Source organism: Macrobrachium rosenbergii, chromosome 56 (genome assembly GCF_040412425.1).
Source record: "Macrobrachium rosenbergii isolate ZJJX-2024 chromosome 56, ASM4041242v1, whole genome shotgun sequence".
NCBI lineage: Eukaryota > Metazoa > Arthropoda > Malacostraca > Decapoda > Palaemonidae > Macrobrachium > Macrobrachium rosenbergii.
This window is the reverse complement of record NC_089796.1, coordinates 58,770,435-58,791,362: the sequence shown is the minus strand read 5'-3', so window position 1 is coordinate 58,791,362 and position 20,928 is coordinate 58,770,435. Positions and strand designations below refer to the sequence as shown.

At 35.2% G+C, this 20,928-nt stretch overlaps 1 protein-coding gene across 12 annotated transcripts in view; it reads left to right on the top strand.

Moving 5' to 3' along the window:
* The window catches only part of LOC136836438 (uncharacterized), a 527,535-nt gene that overhangs the window by 462,071 nt on the left and 44,536 nt on the right, over positions 1-20,928 (top strand). For all 12 annotated transcript variants that reach the window (XM_067100681.1, XM_067100688.1, XM_067100680.1 and 9 more), the window contains one exon: positions 16,483-16,572. In XM_067100681.1, coding sequence (XP_066956782.1) covers positions 16,483-16,572 — 90 coding nt within the window. The remainder of the gene's footprint in view (positions 1-16,482; positions 16,573-20,928) is intronic.

The window sequence follows — 20,928 nt, the reverse complement described above, 5'->3', positions numbered from 1 at the left end:
AATGGCAATTTTTGACAGTGCTGCTAAAATTCTAAAAGAAGCTAAGACAAGCAGTAGACCACTCTATATGAATTTGAAACGTGTTGTGGTGTCCAAACCCTAGCGATCTTACTTAACGTAACGTCATTACAATAATTAATAGTGTTTATAGCCTCTTACCCTGTAACAGTTCGTTTTTAAATACCAATACTTTTATTGTAAATTCTCTACCATTTCTCTGTTCCAAGGTTTTGAGGGTAAAATAAAAAGATATAGGCCGTTGCTTTGAAAGGGTTTCTTCAAATCGTCGGAGCATTATTCATCATTCAGAAACTAAATTTTGTTGGTGCGTTTGTTCGCAAATTCTTTTTTAGTGTTAGTAAACAGAAATTTATTCATACGGGAAGCGTATGTATAAACTCCGCAACATAACTGGAAAGTAGTTCGAAATATGTACACAATCACGTTATCTAATTGCACGTGAATACCCTAATATAATAAAGAATATATCGAAATTAATTAGTTTGATAGAAAAGAGCCTTCGAGACCTCAGAGTTGGATTATAGGTTGCGACAGGCTTTCCACTGGAAGATCCTTAACATGTTACAAAGAGCGGTGGTGTTTGCCATCCTAAAATTAGCCGCATACGAGTTATACGTAATTATATATCATTAGCCTCCGTTGCCTCTTACCGTTTTATGAATGTTAGAATGAAGAAGTATTTTTGGAGCCAGATTTAATTTAATTGTAAGGTGGTTAGTGTCCTCAGATCTGAACATATTTATTATTCGCACGTACGTATAGAAAGAAAAAAAAATTAGATACTTAGATTAATAAAAGGAATGTTTTAGTAATCAATCTTTCTTATTACTTCATTGGAATTTGACATTTCAATGTAGAATCAAGCCGCTCAGTTGAAAGCAACCATACAGTTTTCCTTAGAGTTTGTGTTGTGTTTTATTTCTATATACTAAAAACTCGTTTGAATTTGTAGTTTTTCACTTTATTCATTTCTGAGTTTGCTAAATTTACGAAATCCCTTTTATCAATCAATTTTATCTGTTAAGCTAAAAACAGATGACCGCTTCTCGTCAGTGAGGATGAGAGTGCGTCTCGTGCTCGTCAAATTCTGATTAACACCGGCTTTTAAAAAAGCGATTGCTTTTAAAGTCTGTTACGATCACATTTGGGTGGTTGGGCTCACCCACGCAACGCCTTCGCTATATGTTTGCCACGGTCAGGAAAAATAACTCGCTGTCGACCTACAGTAGAAAGTCTTCGTTTTATTAAACTAATGAGTGGAAATATTTTTCCTCATGAAAAGATTCGGTTTATGCATGGTTAATAAGATGGCGTTGATTTAAGATGTGATTACGCGATTAAATGAACATCTAGAACAAGCGATTAAGGATTTTTTATATGAAATTAATTACTGCATTATTGTTGTCATTCTTAGAATATATTCACCATTTAAACTGCTTTTATGAAGCTGACGTTAATGGGGTAATTCATAGCCTTACATATTTGTAATTCGGAACCCTATTAAAGTAATCACCAGGACACTGGTGTTTTTAACATAATTATCCGCTAACTGGCTGCTTCACAAATTCATCACATGCAGTCGTAAATATGGTAATTGAAGATGTATCTTTCATGATTGCTAATTGTATAGTTTGTAAATGCAGTGTAGCTTAGAAAATGTCGACTAGAATATAGGCGTTATTTCCGTATATGTATATGTGTGTATACTGTATATATATATATATATATATATATATATATATATATATATATATATATATATATATATATATATATAATGTATATATATATGTATGTATAAAGTATTACTATTATTATTAAAGAAGTAGTGGAAAACTGATTTGTAGAAAAGAGCAACTAAGTCCAAAACTCACAACCGGACATCTTTTGGAATCCTTCCTATATTTTTCTTTAGTAAGACCACAAGTGGAAAAGGAAGAGGACCCCATCTATTTTTGGAAGATGCTTGTAACCTTATAAAAGAGAAATAGGAGTCCGCAAAAGCTTTCACATCACGAAGAAGTGCTTGTTTTGGAATTTCATTTGCTTTGACTACTTTTTCCTTCCTATTTTGTTCAACATTGCTTCTCAAAAAAAAAAAAAAAGAATAAGTAGGATTTTTATTTTCAAAATGATGAATAGGTACTCTTAATTTGTTTTTCGTGTGTATGAATCAGTATTATTTTAATGTATAAATAATGTTTTGTTTATCGATGTTATTTCTCGAAAATGTGTGATGTTTGTTCGTCCTGTTGCGAGACGTAATTTTGTATAGAAACGTTTGACCCAAAGGCGTTATTAATGATTAGAAGGTTTAGCGTTAAAGTGGGCTTCATTTATTTATTAATATTCTCGGCATTGAAAAAAACTTCGGTTTTTGCGCTCCAGCGAAGGTCATGGAATTTTGTTTTTCTGTAAGTACGTGAGAGTTTACTCCTGAATATTACCAATAGGTTACAGCCTGATTACTTGAACGTTACCTTTTTTTATCTCGTGGTATTATCTCGTGTGGCAGACGCATTTATAATGACAACTAATTTTTGTTACAGTATTGTTATATGAAGTAAATATCCTTTATTTTCTCCGCTGTGTCCTGTGCAGCATTTAGTCTCGTGGACTTTGGTGCTGAAAACTTAATTCTAATTATTCAAGGAAGAGAGTATATTTCATAGACAGTTTGGACTAGTCACGTTTCACTACCGGTGATGTTTTATTGAGTTTGTGAAGTATATTCTTCCTCGAATTAGTGGTTTGCCATATTCATTCCATTTAGAGAATGAGCTTCCGACATCATATTGTTTTTAAACTGGCAACATTCCTAATTCTAGAAGTGGAAACGTTGCCATTAAACTAAATTGATAACGGAGCCTTTCTCTTTATCCGTGATTAAGGATTTGTTGTCTTTTCTGGAACCAGTTTAAGTCCATAAAATGAATTATGATGCCAAATTTTCCAGCATGTAGGGCCATCCTGATTTAGTAGCATAAGAATGAACGTCACAGCGGTCCCTCGTCCATCTTATGGAAAAGGACTTATCGGTATACGTGTGTCTATGCGTGTAAGTCTTATGTATTTATATATACTGTATAATGTGTGTGTGAAAAATGTATGTGCTTGCGTGTATGCTTGAGTGTATGCTTGAATGCATTGTATCTGAATGTTTAAAATACATATTCATGAGAACACGCATAAATTTTCACTGTTACTCACTTTATAAGTTTGAAATATTGTCGACATATATATGCAAAGACTCCTACTTGTTAGGAGTCTTTGCAGACATTTACTTGTTAGTACGTGTATGTTCTCGAACTGTGTAAATAACTTTCTCGTGTGCAAATGCCTTAATGGTAAAAAACTCCCAGAATTATTATTAATTGGTGTGAAGGAATAGAAAACGGTATTACGATTCTTGATTCCCGGTTAGTTGATACATATTTTAGACGTTTTAACAAAATATTCTCTCTCTCTCTCTCTCTCTCTCTCTCTCTCTCTCTCCTCAATATATGAATGCTATTTTGGGTATTCTTGGTAACAATGGAATGAAGCTTTTGCTGGTTCCTTATAAGCTTTACCTGACGTTTAGAGGAATTGTTTACAAAACATCACTGCATGTATGCGCAGGGCAGAAATTCTAGACATTTTTATCCTCTCTCTCTCTCTCTCTCTCTCTCTCTCTCTCTCTCTCTCTCTCTCAGATTCCTCGAGATTATATTCTTTTCAAATCAAGTATTAGGACTGACGTCCATTATCTTCCAGGTGTTCACAATCAGTCTATTTTGAGCATTTTTATGCTCTTTAATTTTCTCTAGAAACGATGGTTGGGGCGATTATCGTACCAGTACACGTCCACGTTGCATTCAAGTTTTAATGGATGTAGAAACCGTCCTGGGAAATCACGCGATTCGTCAGATTTGTGCTTGATTATAGATTTATTAGGATGTTTACGACATGACGCCGCAGAGATGTTTTTCTCAGGTAATGGAGGGTCTTTTGACAGAGTGCAATTGACCACTTTACTCGAATTGAACATTTGGTTCGAGTTGTACACTTTGCCTGAATGCTAATATGTCAGGTTATAAAATCTGAGTTCCATTCGTCCACCCACGCTAAGTGGGAAAATAAAATCTTGCCGATATGTGAGAGAAGGTTATTATAAGTGGATCTGGTGACGCTGAGGTTGGCCTTCCCCGGCAAGGTCTTTGCCGCATTGGTGTTCTGGGGCTTATGTGACGAGTGGTGTTTGAACAATATTGCAAAATAAATTATTTCGAATTTACTTTTGTGTTGTATCATAAATCCACTTTTTTTTTTTACTAAATTTATCGGATGAGGTAAATATTTGTGTATCAACAGCGAGGATTTGATACAAGCTATTTGGCATTGAAAAATAGAATTTAACTCGGCTTTTAGGTGAGAAGGAATGTTGTTTTTGTTTGTACATTCTAGAATTCAAAATTGTTGAATGCTGGAGCACGTTTTCTTGCCATTTTACCACCGAAATTTCTTGGAATCAGCGAAATCGTAAATACTAAATTCGAAATGTACCGTCTAATCAAAAGTAATCGTCATGATAATGCCATACATATTTTCTAAATAGAAGTTTACATTCAAGTTGAACCCTGAATGATGTAGCCAGATTTTTCTGTTGCAATGTGTAATATTTTGTTTAGTAAATATTGTTATGCCCTGTACAAATAAATTTAGGAACAGCAATAGATGAAAAGGTTGCAGTATTCTCCTTCTCCATGTTAATTCGGTTGTAAAGTTAGAAAGTCAGTAAATATTTAATACTTTTCTTTGCCCAGAAGGAAGAAAATCTACAGCGGGAAAATTGTTGAACCAATTAGAATTTCGTTTGTTTTTCAGTTTTTTCTCCAAGAGTGAACTACAAGACGCCAAACAGGCCGAAGTTTTTCGCGTTTGTTTCAATAGAGTTTGTGGACTTATGAGAATATAGTCGTAAATTTTTAAACCTGGATTTTGTCCATATCCATTGTTGTAAATGGGTATGAAAATGAGATCAATAGAATGTTTATTGGCACTGCCATTGTCTATGATCATGTACTCTAATAAGATACTTGAAGGTCTCTCTCTCTCTCTCTCTCTCTCTCTCTCTCTCTCTCTCTCTCACACAAAACGTTAATTGAAGTAATGACCGGATAATCAAGGTCGTTGCATATGGATTTTTTATCTTTGATTTACATCCAGAGGCGATGTGGTGACACACTTTGCTTGCCTCGAAGCTGTTGCGTGTGTGGCTGCCTCGTTACTTAGTTACAATTACGGAGGGTGACGAGGGGCCTCCATTCCGTAACTCATTTGTTAAATTCCTAATGGCTGGACATATCGATGCCGTGGGGTTATTTGTGAATATTTAACTTCCTTGTTATACTAATGAGTATAATCAGCTACTCTTTTTTTTTTGTATTATGAAAAATATACGTATAAATTTGATCTTCAGATTTTTTATTTTTTAAAGGAGCAGTAAAACCATTGGTAACGGTAACACTAACTCCGCCTGTGCCAGCGTGTATTGTTATCAAAGTTATGCATCTCATTTTATGTTTACAGACCCGTATTACCCCTCCCTTACCTCCGACCATTTTTCTTGCCCCAGCTAATTCCCTGCACATGGACCACACCTTATGCCCCACCCACACAGTACAAACAGGTAATTTTATATCACTCTTACCTGGGGAACGCTCACAGGTGAATTGTACGCCTCTGCCACGAAGCCCGTTATTGATCACGCAAGGTCTAGAACATACCAGCAGTGTTCCTCAAGGATCGCCCTGCCATCAAATATGCAAAAGGCGCTCTTGGTATCACACGAAAACACATATAATGATAGCGAGAGAAATTTAATGCACACGGTCCCTTATACGTAATGGTTTGTGGTTTTCTAAATGAGCGTTTGTCAGCTCCTTTGACTATATATAACTCCGTGAACAATAGTTCGTATATATAACTAGACACACATAATATATATATTTGATATATATGTGTGTGTGTCTAGTTATGCGTATGTGAGCATCGTTGTATATTAATATATGTGATACATACGCATAAGTCAACAGTCCTGAGAGAAGACTTAGACTTGAGCTTGCCAACCCATAATGAGGCAGTGTTCTGTAATCCTTCGTGCAGACTGGAAATATTTCTCTCCGCATTTTGTTGTCCAAAATTCGAGGAGACCTTGGGAAGGTAGCCGGCAAGTTCTGTCTTCCAGTTCGTATAAGGGGAAAGACAGGGACAGTTTAAGTACGAGGCAACTTGAGGGGACCACGATTTTGTGATCCGAAGCTACGTCTAACATGAGTAACAGTATGTTATTCCGCAAAAATATATTCCAGGACTTTGAAGATGGTTTGGAAGTGATGTGCGAAACATCTAACATATGTACACTGTGTTAGTCGATGGATAATATAAGATATTGTTTTTGTACAAGTGGTAAATGTTTATATGTTACTTCAAAATTCAAGTTACGCATACATTATATGCCACTCCGTTAGCATGCTACAGTTGTCACATTAAGCGATACTATGAGTATTTTACATATCGGTGTGCTTTTAACTCTACTCTCTTTCACTCTCTTTTATATAAATTCCCGGAACATCAGTGTGAAGTACTTACAGTATGTGTAGCTTTTGTTACTTGCGTGATTCTATCTTTTACAGTTTTTAAACTTTTATTCTCCGTACGAACATTTCATCTTTGCGCATTGTTTCATCCTTTTAGGATACTCGACTTCCTGGTATTTTTGTATGTATAATGTTATACCTGCCGAGAGACTTCTTTTTCGGGCAGGTAGATGCCAATAACACACGGTGCCTCGTAATGAGGATTGAACTATTAATGACTTCAACCACTCCCTCCCTCCCCCCCCTTTTTTTTAGAAGGCTATGAAAGTCGAGTAGTGGAAATAGCTGCTCGCCGTAATTGACATTACATTGTTATTTTCACTTGCTCTGCTTCCGTAAATATTCTCCAGTTCCCAGCACTGTAGATTATGAATAGCCGCGCCGTTCGAGACATTCGTTCCTATTACCACGCGGACAAATACATAACGCCGCCGTATATAAGAACAATTTTGATGCATACCTGATTGCGTGGCAATTCCCTCCGTACGCGTGCTTTTGTGTTTGGTCCGAATAAATGTATAATTATATTGATGTGACCCGCCTCATTTATTTTCTCGTATTTTTTCTTGCTGCCGGTGGCGACTGCTGTTCCGGTTTATGATATATCGCCTGTTGTTTGTACGTAATTGTGACAAATGCAAATATATTTCCTAATCAATAGCCATAAAGTCTGGGATTGATTACGAGGCTTTGCACGGGAAGATTTTCTGTTGGGACTTATTCTTTCAATATTTATCTTGGGAAAATGACACACCCAAGACGTTTCTGTCAACAGGGGAAGTCATTATTTTCTCCGTATTTTTATATTTTCTTAGTTTTACTTTCCTCTGATGTTATCTTCGGGCATTTTTCGTTCTCTGTTCACTTCTACGACCCTCTCGATGATGACTATTTCATTGTTGATAATTTTCCAGTGTATTTATCCATTTAGTCATCTATTATTTACCTCCTTTTCATAATTTATTAAAACTTTGGCCTCCGATTTCTCGATAAGTCCTTTATGAAAGATTTTCAAGAAGTCTGTTGGAGAATAAGAAGAAATAAGTTATGTAATGTAAAGAATTATGTCGGTGAATAGGAAGAAATAAATCAGGTAGTGTAAATTAAACTTCTCCGAAATTGTAAAGATCACCAAATACTCGTTGTATTGATCCTGTTCCACAAATTAGTGTCGTTTCATGTTTGCCACGGGTTCCGTGGGCAAAATGGGAGCAGGTGGTGCTACCCTCTTCCCCCTCCTTGCGAATTGATGGGGAATGCGGTTAGCGTTCTATTAACACTCAGCAGTATTTGTGAAAAGGACCAATGTCATCGGCCGGATAAAGACTCATGTAGATTATTGGCGAACAATGCGTTACTGTGTTGACACAATGATTCGACGGAACCATGTCGCATTGCATGCATGCTTTTGTGCGTAGGTGCGCTCTTCAGCACGTGGAACAGCAGTTTGTTTACGAATTCCCCGCGTTTGCCTGTGTTTTTCTTTATTTTTCGTAATTGATAAAGATATCAAAACAACTAAAAGTTACACTAGACTCTTCGGAATCTGAATTCCTTCTAATTCCCAGGTACTGTAAATCCTATGAAAAAAGTTGAACTCTTTGGAATCTGAATTCCTTCTAATTCCAAGGTACTTTAAATCCTATGAAAAAGTTGAAGAGTATAAGTCTTAATCTTGGTATAGAAATGGCTGGGTTTTCGTATTGGTTATTATGCTAGCAAGAAATAGCCAATAATTCTTTATTCCTAATTCCCTGATACAGCAGTCCAATTTCAGACTTGCAATTTAATGTCTTTCTTATACGAGATGGCCAGCACATGCAGATAATTACAACACTTGTACTTTGATATATAAATTTTAAAGATTATGGAAGCATACGAAGGCCCAGATGTATGAATATTTTGTGGTGTTGGCCCATAAGGGCACAACTTTGTGGTGTGCGTGTACGTATGTGGCACGCAAACATATGCGTGTGTTTTCCCTCCAACATCGGGGATAATAATTAATATGGAGATACAGATATTGAAAAATTATTTGCAGTTTTAAGAGGGGATTATATATATAGTTCAGATGTAGTCATCGCTAAGAAAGAAGAGAGAGAGAAAGTGGGGTGGGGAATCACTAAGAAAGAAAAAGAGAGAGAGTAAAGGAGGGGAACCCTATTATAATGTAGGTAGAGCTTTTATTCCAGAAATAAGCGAAATTTTTTAAAAATCTTCATTACAGTATACAAAATTCTGCGATTTTACAAAGTTCACGGCAGCGTGGCCCCTTAAAATTCAGTGTAGAATTTGACGAGGCTTTACAGGTAGTGGTCTTATTAAAGGTAAATTTGCTTGTGAATGAAGTCGGAATAATAGCTGTATGACCTTAACCTAGTTTTTCAACTCTGAAAGGGATTCGCAGAATCGAATGCTCCCGAGACGGCGAATCGTAACAGTTGCCGAGCCTCTGCTCACAAGAGAAGCGGCACCGTACTTTTACTCTGCACCCATGCGCCTGACCGCTGGCCACTGCCGGTTCACCGGGCAACCGGAAGGCTTGCTCTGGAATAGTTAGTGTTGGCACACGCACTGTGGTGCCAGCAGCGAACAGTAACGCTCATTCCAGTGCCAACAGTTAACGGGGACGTTCTGTGTCGTACTGCTGTAGTTGTTTTAACATGAGAAATAATTTGTGGGAGCTGAAAAGTGAAACGATTGAGTCATTTTATATTTTAGTTTTGTGACTTCCATTTGAAAATCGAATGACGTCGGTTAATTTAAATCCAAACATATTGTGAGAATACTTATTATTGTATATGTGGTATATAATGACGTCGAAGGAAGTGGTATATTATACCAATTGTAAGCCATTTACACACCATATCAAGACACTGCAAACATGCAAAATAAAGTAATCCGTAATACCGAAGAGTAATTTATTTAATAATTACTGCAATGTTCACATTCATATTAAGACTGAAGGTCACTAAGATCATTGTTAACGAATTATTTTCCATGAATTAGAGGACGACTTATGAGCCATGTCACCAGAGTCGGTTATTGGCATATAGCGCCTAATTAGAAAATAATGAGCTCCCTCGTCGGAGTGCGTGAAGTATGGTAGCCATTTGTCTGTCACATCACGACAGTGAATCAGAAATGAAGACTCCCATCGAACGGACTACCTGATGGTGCGACAAGGATTCACTCTCGTAGAGAACGGATGAAAGAACATCATGAATTACAAGTGTTTAGGCCTTGCTAAAGGAGTTCAGCCATGCTTACAAAGCCTGACATTTTCGCCCTTCCCGACATACTATGTACGCACAGTGTTCTCCCTCCATGGAGAATCAAAAGCCTCACTCCCGACCGGCCAGTGAGGCCCAGGAGAACCCCCCGATATACCCAGTTCCTCCCAAAGGGCATAAGGAAGTCAGGTTGGTGGCAGTCCGGAAGCAAAGGAGGAGTTCGGACACGTCCGATTATCAGGCTTACCGAGAGAAACAAAAGAAATGGGATTATCATTACAAGTACCGGAGAAATTCGGATTCTGACGACTGTGACGAATACTGTAGTTCCCCAGGAAGGGGCTACCGAAATTTCGGGGTGAACTCTGACCCCGAGGACTACGACGACCACGGACGAGATGCCAGTGGCAGCTCTGGAAGGCGCGAACAGCCATCGGTTGTAGTGGCATCGCCTAAACTTACCAAATTCAGCCAGTTGCGAAAATTGCATCGCAGGGCAACGGTAGCGCCTGTATTGGAACATTATCACCAAGAAAATGCATCTGGAGAACACCTTCCTATGCGGACATTTGCCGTGGCAAGGAGCAGCAACGAGATAGGGGGACCTTCCACTTCGCAGATTAACAAATGTCCCAGCGATGCAGGACTGGAACAAAACAACAACACTAACGGCAGTCAGGGTGAGGCTGAGATAACGAGCAATGTAGAAGAAGAAGAGGAACCTTTAACTGAAAAATTTCGAGACATCGTGAGAGAGGCAACGACTCTCTTGGACGAAATCACCCAGAGGAGAAAGCGACGTCCCTGGTGGGAAAAGTTGCTCATGTACTTGCGTTGCCTCTGGTTGGGAGACGACGCTCGTCCTCGGAGGACGTCGAAACTCCTCTTCTGGCACATAGACCCGAGAGGAGGAGAACATATCACCACAATTCCGAGATCGAACGGGGAGTACATCGTCACTATCAACGAAATTAAACCCGAACCGAAACAGCAAAACTCCATCAAGGCTTTTTTCAGTGCCATGCAAGATGTCGCTCTAGATAGAGACCCAAATTTTGTTCGTCTGAACAGCCCACCAGATAGACACAACGCCCCTTTCAATAAGAGAACCCCCCCTTCAGAAAGAAGAAAGAGAAGTCTGTATAAGAGGAAACGCTATCCTTCTTTCCGTAGATATTGATATAAGGAAGTAACCTTAGAAATATCTTGTTATAAAGAAATTTGTTATGATGTACGTTCCCATTCTTTGTTATAGAGAAGCTATTTTCTTCAAAGTCTTGTTATGCCTTTATCCTGACGGACTTCCACTTATCGTATAAGGAGAGTAATTAAAAATTTAGTATTAAGTTCGCTGAATAAGTGGTTGCAGAGGTTGTTGATAACGCAAGAACTAACATTTTGCAAGAAATAAAGGACAAATATGAAAGTATCAGCTCAGCGAATGCTATGCGGTAAGTTTATTTGTGTATTTATACATAAAAATAATACAGTCGTACAGTGGGAAAAGAACAGTCATTCAATACGAACAAGGATAGAGAGAATATATCACAAGTCCTGTTTTTTCATCTTTTTTTATCTTAATGGTGCAGTATTCCATCCCAGGAAGAAACTCCGAATAATTCATAATGCTGCAGGCTTTGTCATCATACCTTGCACCACTGTGCCGCACAAAAGGAACATTTACATGTCAAGGTCTGGTAGTGAAAAGGGTTTCGTTATCGTCTTGGTCGTTAGCAGATCACATGTTTCGGGAATGATACAAAAAAGGAATATTTACTACTCGCCCAGAAATACCATAAGAAATATTAATTAAAAATGGCCTCCTTGTATTTTATGTTAGATAATTATAATAATGACGGTATTTTTTTTGGATTTTATGCCACTCCTGAGTTTATTGTGCGTTTACGTGTCGGTACCCAGGAAAGGTGTTGTTTTATTGTAATCTTCATTAATTCAGGAAACTTTGCGGTTGCCAGATTATCAAAATAAAAAGTCATAGATTTCAAACAAAGAACCACTGGCATTCTTGAGGTGGCTCCGGTGGTTAATAGCTTTACTTACAAGAGGTTCTCAAGAGTAATCACATCCTTTGACTTGACGACCCCGATCTAGTCTAATCTGAAATACAGCAGCCATATCAATTAGCCTTTCCTCCTTGCGTGGCCTATAAGGACATTTCTCTCTTGTCATTGTTTGGTTTTTCGTGTGTTTATTTACCTCTTTTGTTGTTCGCGTTTTTGTTGCTCTCTTGGTCTTGCTCTTTGATTCTACGTTTGTTATGTAATACATTTTCATGTATTTTTTCCACTCGCAGTATTTCTCTGCGCAATGATTTATTGTACATTCTGGCCTGCCTCTTTTCAAGCTCTGTACTGGTCTTGTAGTCCTTTTCACATTTTATGTCAATGTACTTCGTCGTGCAGTGTTTGCATTTTATTCAAGCTTTGTAGAATTTGTGTGAAATACGTGCGTTATTAAAATTTGCAATGAGATTCAGGCAAGTTACGGGTTGATCGGTAGTGGTATTCAGTATCTTGTTAGGGATGAAAATAAAATCAGAGTAATAATTAACAGAGTGTTTTCTTTATTAAGTTATTGACGTAAATAAGATTCATGTACTTCTGGTACTTTCTGAGATATACAGTACATCGGAAGGCGAAAACAAAACCCCGGATGAGCTGACCGCCTTTTCCTATCCATTCTTTTGTACCGCCAAACCACCGACTAGGTGGCAAAAAAAAACACCACTTGTTTTGTTGGTCTCAATGTGTTCAACTGTATCGTTCTCTGCAAATGCTGCGGCCATACCTTTCAGGATATGTTCGGTGTTGTTCGTGTGTCTCACTACATCACAGGTGCTTATTCATGGTACTTTAATGTTTAGTTTTTGTTACACGAATAAGTGAATGAAGTAAAGAAAGGGTGAATGAATAAAAGATTCTCGATTTATTTTATTTTGTATTGGGCAAACGCTTTGAAATTCAGCTTGGGTCATTCTTATAGTTCTTTTTTTTCGTGAACTATTGCAAATGAGGTACATTACATGAAACCAATACGTTATTCTTGCATGCCAGTGAGTTTGCGCTCGCGCAAGATTTAGGTTTTACTAATGACCGTTCTTGCATGATTACGTGCAAATCTTCAGGAAGCAGCTCAAATCTTATTTGCTTTCGTTAAAAGAAATGCCATTGGAATGTAACGAATAAGGAAGGAAAACGCAACGTTGGATTTTAAGCTTTACATCTTTCCTAATTAAAGAACTGATCATTTTAATGAATCCAAGGCAGTGCCTTCCAAACGTATGTTGTCTGCAAGGGAAGTTTTCGTGGTGTAAAGAAAATCATGCACACATACCTTTTAAACGTTGTGCGTGTTTACTTAGATACAAACAAATAACTACACAAGTACAACCGTCGTACACGCACTTGCGCATGAGGCCATGCGTGTATCACCACAATAAGACCTTGGATATAAACCCCCCAAAAATATGTACATAATTAATAGTGTATCCTTGCTTGTGTGTATGTGTGTGTGTGATCATGTATCACGGGAAACCGGGTACGGAGTTAGATGATTTGATTGTTCGCAGCTGCATATTTTATTTTCAAGAATCTCCGTAACAAAATTCATAGAGGAGAAGTACGTGCTACTAACGCCCGTTCAGTGACCTGGTGTCCAAAGCGCTACTGCGAAGTAAACGGAAAAGGAACACAATTTTTTGTCTACGTGGCACAGCATTCTCTCCCTTTAAATTTATTCTGTTTGCTTACATTGTCATTTTAAGTCTACTCTGCTTGCAATGGTTAGATTGCATTGTATACCTTAATTAGATTACGATTAATACATCATTAACATATGCCATTATTTGCAACGTTTACAGTTTGTACAGAGCAGTGCTTAGTTAATTACGGTTTAGACTTCTTTTGCATTGCTTTTGGCGTCATCGTATAACATGCTTAAACGTGGTTAAACTTAGTCAGCATTGTACACAGGCATAGATGACTCCCCTAAACGCAGTGCTGTGTCATTTTAATTTTCATCGTCAAATTCGTTTAGTATTTATTTACAGTACGTTTACGTAACACTAGTACGTTCCTCAAAGCCCCATAAAATTAGACAGTCGTGAAGTCCATCTAAAGTTGAAGAAAAAAAAGTCACCATCTAAAGTTAAAAAAAAAACATACAATTAATTGAACAGGAAAATGCCCGTGAGTTTCTCGAACGATCACATAAACACATCCATGTCAGGGACATTCCTTGAATGCTACACAGGCTTTCGCGACCCATTAAGACATAAAAATACTATTTAGAGGATATTTACGCCTGTAAAAATGGAGAAAGACAGGCGCATTTTTCCTGGATTTTAGTAATGTGTTGAAAAATACATATTTACGATTTTATAGATGCGCTACAAACTATAAATTATAATATTTATGCGAGTAAATTGTGCATGACTTCAGAAATTTGTCAAAGATATTACTAATATTTGTCCTTGATGTGTAAGTCACCTGCATAAAAACTAAAATTATTTCGATTTTAAGTTGGAGAGTTGTATTACATGAAAAAAGTGATCATATCCTATGCAAGGTTGAATCTGTCAGATCCCATGATATATCGTATTCTTAGTGGACCTCGGGCTATAATTATTGATGAAGGGAAGAAAATTGTCATTGTGTTAGGTAAGTCACATTTGTGTTTTTTATTCATGGCATTCCGCGAAAGTAGAGAGAATAAAAAACGACCTTGTCATGCTAAGGTCATTAGATATGTAAAAAATACCTGAGTACATACATGTATACCTTTATAGGTATGCGTCTTTATTTACTTCGTATAAATGTGCATATAGACTAATGTGTGGAGAATATATATATATATATATATATATATATATATATATATATATATATATATATATATATATATATATATATATATATATACTATATATATATCCCTGTCCCCTTAGAGGGGTTGCCTCAGAGTTTGTCAGCCTTAGGGTTCTCACAATGTCTTGTGAATAAGTTGCTAGCCTATGCCCTTCTTCACCCTGGCCAGTACTCAAACAGTCGACTCACTTGTGATTGGGTGCCAACGACAGCTAAAGTCAAGATAAGGGAATGGGGCTAACAACCTCATTTTTAGAGACTTGCTTAGATCCAGAAGGCTCTATCTTTCTAGCGCTACATGATCTGAAAGGAAAAATAAAAGTATGGTAAAATGTAATACACACACGCTGTGTATATATACGTGTGTCTATATTTATATTTATATTATATATATATATATATATATATATATATATATATATATATATATATATATATATATGTATATATATATAATATGTGTACTTGCGATAAATATCAATAAAGTGACAAGAATTATGATAGTGATATCTTCTTAATGATGTTTAGTTTAGTAGCGCGGCCATATATATTTCTTCCTGTATTTGCATTGATGGAGGATTATTCTGTAATTGTGTGTGTATATATGTGTGTATATATATATGTGTGTGTGGTTGTGTGTATGTATTGAGGGCATCTAATTTTTCATACTGACATCATTAAAAGTGAAGCCGTTCAACAGTGCTATGTCATCGATGTTGTTTACTTTTGCTATACTTTCCTTAACATGAAGAATATTTTCAACGCCAAAACTTACCAGGAAATTCATTTCTTATAAACTACCTCAGCTGCTTCGCTAGGATACTATTGGATCTTCATTGGGTATTTACTAGTGTTTATAAAAAAGGCTAGTACATATACAGAAAAGTATGTTAACACAGCAGTAATGGTAACTTAAAGAACTGTATACGTTGTCAGAAAATGATGTATGCTATGACTTGAAATTTATTATGCATAATATGTATGTATATATATGTGTGTTTATATATATATATATATATATATATATATATATATATATATATATATATATATATAGAAGAAAATATATATATATATATATATATATATATATATATATATATATATATATATATATATATATATATATAGAAGAAGAAGATATATATGTATATATATATATATATATATATATATATATATATATATATATATATATATATATATATATATATATATGTATATGTATTTATGTATTGCTAAAATGTTCCTTGTGAACACTTTCCAGAAACCTTAAACGTTGAAACCCGTTACCGATTTTTTTTAAATCCTTTTTTCCACTGTCGTAGCTTAATATGCATAAAAACGTTAATATTTTAGATATTTTCATTTCTTCAGTGGAAGTTTTGTTTTTTATAACAAAGATAGAATTTCAGTAGTAACGCAAAATGTCTTGGCTGCATGCACCGAAGTAACTTCTTGTAGCGAAAATTAAAAGCCACTTAGTAAATGAGCCACAGGCGTTACTCTAATTTAATTATTATTATTATCTCTTCCAGTACTGTGTATATTGTGGAATTCTTTCTAACAGTAGTTGTAGTTATTAAAGTATTGCACCTGATAATATTTTCATGTTAGCGACATCATTAATTATTGCTAATGACTCGCCCATGACCTGAGCAAATGACTGATGTGGTTCCGATTTTCCCCCCATGTTTCCAGTTACCAAATGGGAAGAACGCCTGGGGAAAATCAGCTGCAGAGAAGCAGAAGGCCTCCGAGAGTCACAAGCGATGGGTCAACAAGAACAAGGTGAGAAGTTTACTGTTGTGCTTGTTTTTCAAATAGCCCGTAAGTGTATTCTTATTTTATGTTTATCCATTAGGAAAGTTTATACAACAACGGCCAGCATCAAAAAAGTTTTGGTGAGCTCTCGTAATTGTTTTCCTGACAGAATGTGTGGACAGTAGTATGGTCTCTTTGGTGCTTTGTAAGCATATAGCGATTAACAGTAACTGTTCAAAGAACCCCTACTCTTTCCAGGTACAACGGTGATAAGTCGATCGTGTCATTTTTCATCTTAATTGTATTCATCTTTTATGATTTTTTTACTGCTTATGAGAGGCCCATATTTATGAATCCTTCTCAGCATGAAAGTAATAAAAAGTAATGAGGTATCTCTATGCAATCCGAAATCACAGCTGGTGGTTCGTTGTTTCTAGATCATTAGAGGAAACACATTGTATATATATATATATATATATATATATATATATATATATATATATATATATATATATATATAATGTGTATTAATGTTTTTGTATGTATGTATGTATACACAACTTATATCACGGGAAATAAAACGTGATGTCAAAAGTGAATTAGCCAAGTGCAAGATCTTTTGCTTTTACATTCTCAAGCAGGATACACACAACAGAAAAAAAGAGGTTAGTGAGATTAAATTAATATAAAACCTTTGTAGTAGATCTCCAGATGAGGAACAGCTTTAATATGAATTAGCTCAGTATTGTTATTAACCAAGGAGGGGCTGAGAATAGTAACTGCTGATAGTCTTTTCTTGTGCAGAATGCGATCAAGAATGTATAAGCCTAGAAATAATATAAATTTTCACTTTTATCTTATTAAGGCAGTTTTGAAGATGTTTCCCAGGACAATTGACGTTGTTGCATTTTGTTGTTATACTACAGTACTGCTGGACCAATAATTTCTATATGATTTTTAATTAGATATACTAAAAGAGCATTATTCTTTTAGCCAGTTCTAATTTAATATTTTTGTTGGTATATTTTTACATTCAGTTCTTGTCTGTCCCAATAAAATTAATGACAGCCCATACATGGGATTTTATAAACATGCTGCTATGGAAGATCTCTCCTTACATGGAATGTGTTCACCATCAAAGGGTGTTCTTAGGTAATTCTGTCTTCCTGTGACATTTATTATAAAATGTCATCACAGCTTCATTGTAGCAAGTATCCATAATGTGAGCTGAATGATACAGTTCTCTATGTATTTTTCTTACATGAATCCGGGACTAACAACACGAAATGCTCGCCCAAACTTTCAAGAGGATAGAGAGATTTTTACAATATTTTCATGTTCTAAAGCCTAATTTACATAAGATGTATTATTTGTACCATTCTATATATAGTAAATTTACGCTGAAAACGTTCGCGTCTAAACAATAACTAAAAAGGACAAGAACCATTTTTTTTTTTCTGTTACTAGCGTGAATTTGATAAATGGGATTTATTCATAAACTATTTTCTAAAAAAGTAATCGGAGGTTATTGTTATAATTGCCATAATGTCCTCTCTATACCGAAACCATGGTACAGGTATTTGAATAATCTTGGGAATAAAATGTTTTTTCAAAAGAAAATACTCCATATAAGCTATAAATTTGTATGAACTGGTGATAGGGGGTTGCCCATTGAGTGATGAATCCAGTCCGGTTAATTCATACCCATTCCAAGCACTGCATATTTCAGCTATCAAATTGACAGTCATTCTTCTTCCTTCCCGTTCTAGCCCACTCACATACATTATATATATATATATATATATATATATATATATATATATATATATATATATATATATATATATATATAATATAAATAACTTTATGACTCACATCGGCCGTCAGAAATTTATTTCTTTGAAGCACATTCCCATGTGTTCATTTATATTTATATTTATATATATATATATATATATATATATATATATATATATATATATATATATATTTATATATATATATATATATATATATATGTATATATATATATATATTTTATATATATATATATATATATATATATATATATATATATATATATATATATATAACATTAAGCTACTAAACGTCCTTTAATACCCAATTTGCTCTACCTTGGAAATAATATAATTTCATACATGTTATCCGAAGGGGAACTTTTTTACTTGATAATAAGTTCGTCGTCTCGTGGGCTCGAACCACGGAAGACAAGAACTGAGGACTACAGTGACGCGCATTAAACCACACGGCCATCAGTGATAGCCGTGTGGTTTAATGCGTGTCACTGTAGTCCTCAGTTCTTGTCTTCCGTGGTGATGGCCTTGTGGTTTAATGCGAGACGACGAACTTATTATCAACTAAAAAGTTCCCCTTCGGGTAAATATATATGAAAATATTATTTTCGAGTGGAGCAAATTGATATTAAAGGATGTTTGTAGTTTAATGCTTGTATATAAATCATGGTGATGTGATAAAATTCATATCTGTTATACATATATGTATATACACACACACACACACACATATATATATATATATATATATATATATATATATATATATATATATATATATATATATATTTATATATGTCATATATATGTATGATATGTTATACACATAATAATATTACATAAATTATATATATATATATATATGTGTGTGTGTGTGTGTGTGTGTGTGTAAGAGAGAGAGAGAGAGAGAGAGAGAGAGAGAGAGAGAGAGAGAGAGAGAGAGAGACCGTTATTACACACTCCATCTGGAACTAAAGAGACTTGAAATCATTCGCTTCTCTTCTTCAGCCAATAATCAGAACCGATAAATGGGTAGAAAAACTGACCGAGATTTTCACCCTAATTTCAGATTTTATGAGGACGATTTTGATGTTGAATTATGGGTAATAAGTTTTTCTTTCATTCTCTACCAATCTACCAACATAAACTGAAAACATTCTGATTACTTGTTTAATACAAAAAAAAAAAGCAATGTATCCCATTACTCTTTACCAGTGTCACATGTGTCTTTCAAGCGAACATGTGAGAGGCTGAACGCTAGATGCGTCGGTAAAGACTGGTTTTGTTTGACTTGAGGTCAGGAGCGGAGTGCCGTGCGGGTGATTTCATCCAATTATACCCGGTCATTAGGGTATAACAAGCTTGCTCTCCTTCAAAGCCTAGGTTAAAATATGTCTTGCTAAAAATAAACTTTCAAGAATTTGCTGGCAGGCAAACTTAATGCTTGCAGATTAAGTGCGGGTATTAAAACATTCGGTTTTTGCCTGGAGGCTGCAAAGCGAAATCAAATTATTTATATATATATATATATATATATATATTTATATATATATATATTTATATATATATATATATATATATATATATATATATATATATATATATATATTATGTATATATATGTATGTGTGTATTTATATTCTCTCATACCTTGATTTCATATTTTCTTTTGCTTTTGACGGCTAATATTCTGGCATGGTTTTTGCATAGCTAATGCGGCGATGGCTATGAAAATTCTGTGCTATATACAAATGTGTTTGTAATATTACTCCTTGCTATCACCCATTTTTATCCGATAAAGGTGTCATATTTTTGTGTTATTTGCAACTCGTGGTCATTCATTTTCTGGAAACTTTTTCTGAAATGATATCAGATTCTGAAAATGCGGTAAGTGACTTAAAACTCGTAATTTATAATTCCAAGTACTTACTTTATCTAATTTTCCTATAATTTCGTAGCCCTACAAATATCTGAAGTTGCTCGGAATGACCAGCACCTACAGCTTCCAAAATAACCTTGTGAGAAATTTTATCTTTTACTGCTGAGTTCAGAAATACAGTTATTTCGAAATTGTAGTTACTTATTAGCTGTTTACACAAAGTACTAAATTCTCTATATTTATTAATAAAAAAACGCCGTTTGATCTTCTTGGCTCCAGCTGCAAAAAGTAGGATAAATCTTTTTCGCGTATTGAGTGAAAGCGCAGTAATATCATCTGTACAAAAGTACAGTGAAGCGAGTTAGGGTTAGTGGAGAAAAATATGTTCAAAAATAAACAAGTGGTGCTTTATGTGATTGTATTTCCTTGTGCGTTAAATAAGCTTATTCAAAATGAAGTTGATATTCGAACTTTTTTCTTGTAAGGACAAAAGAATCTCGATGGAAGATTCATTTTAATAAAAGAATCAGTATCTTACAGGATCAGTGTTGTAGAAGCACATTTTCTCAAGGGAGTACATTGTTATTGCTGGAAGTTGCAAAGAATTTATTGCTTTAGATTAAAACTAGGTTAACCAACTTTATTCGAGTACCATTTATCATTTCAGATGATAAATTTTAATTTTATATA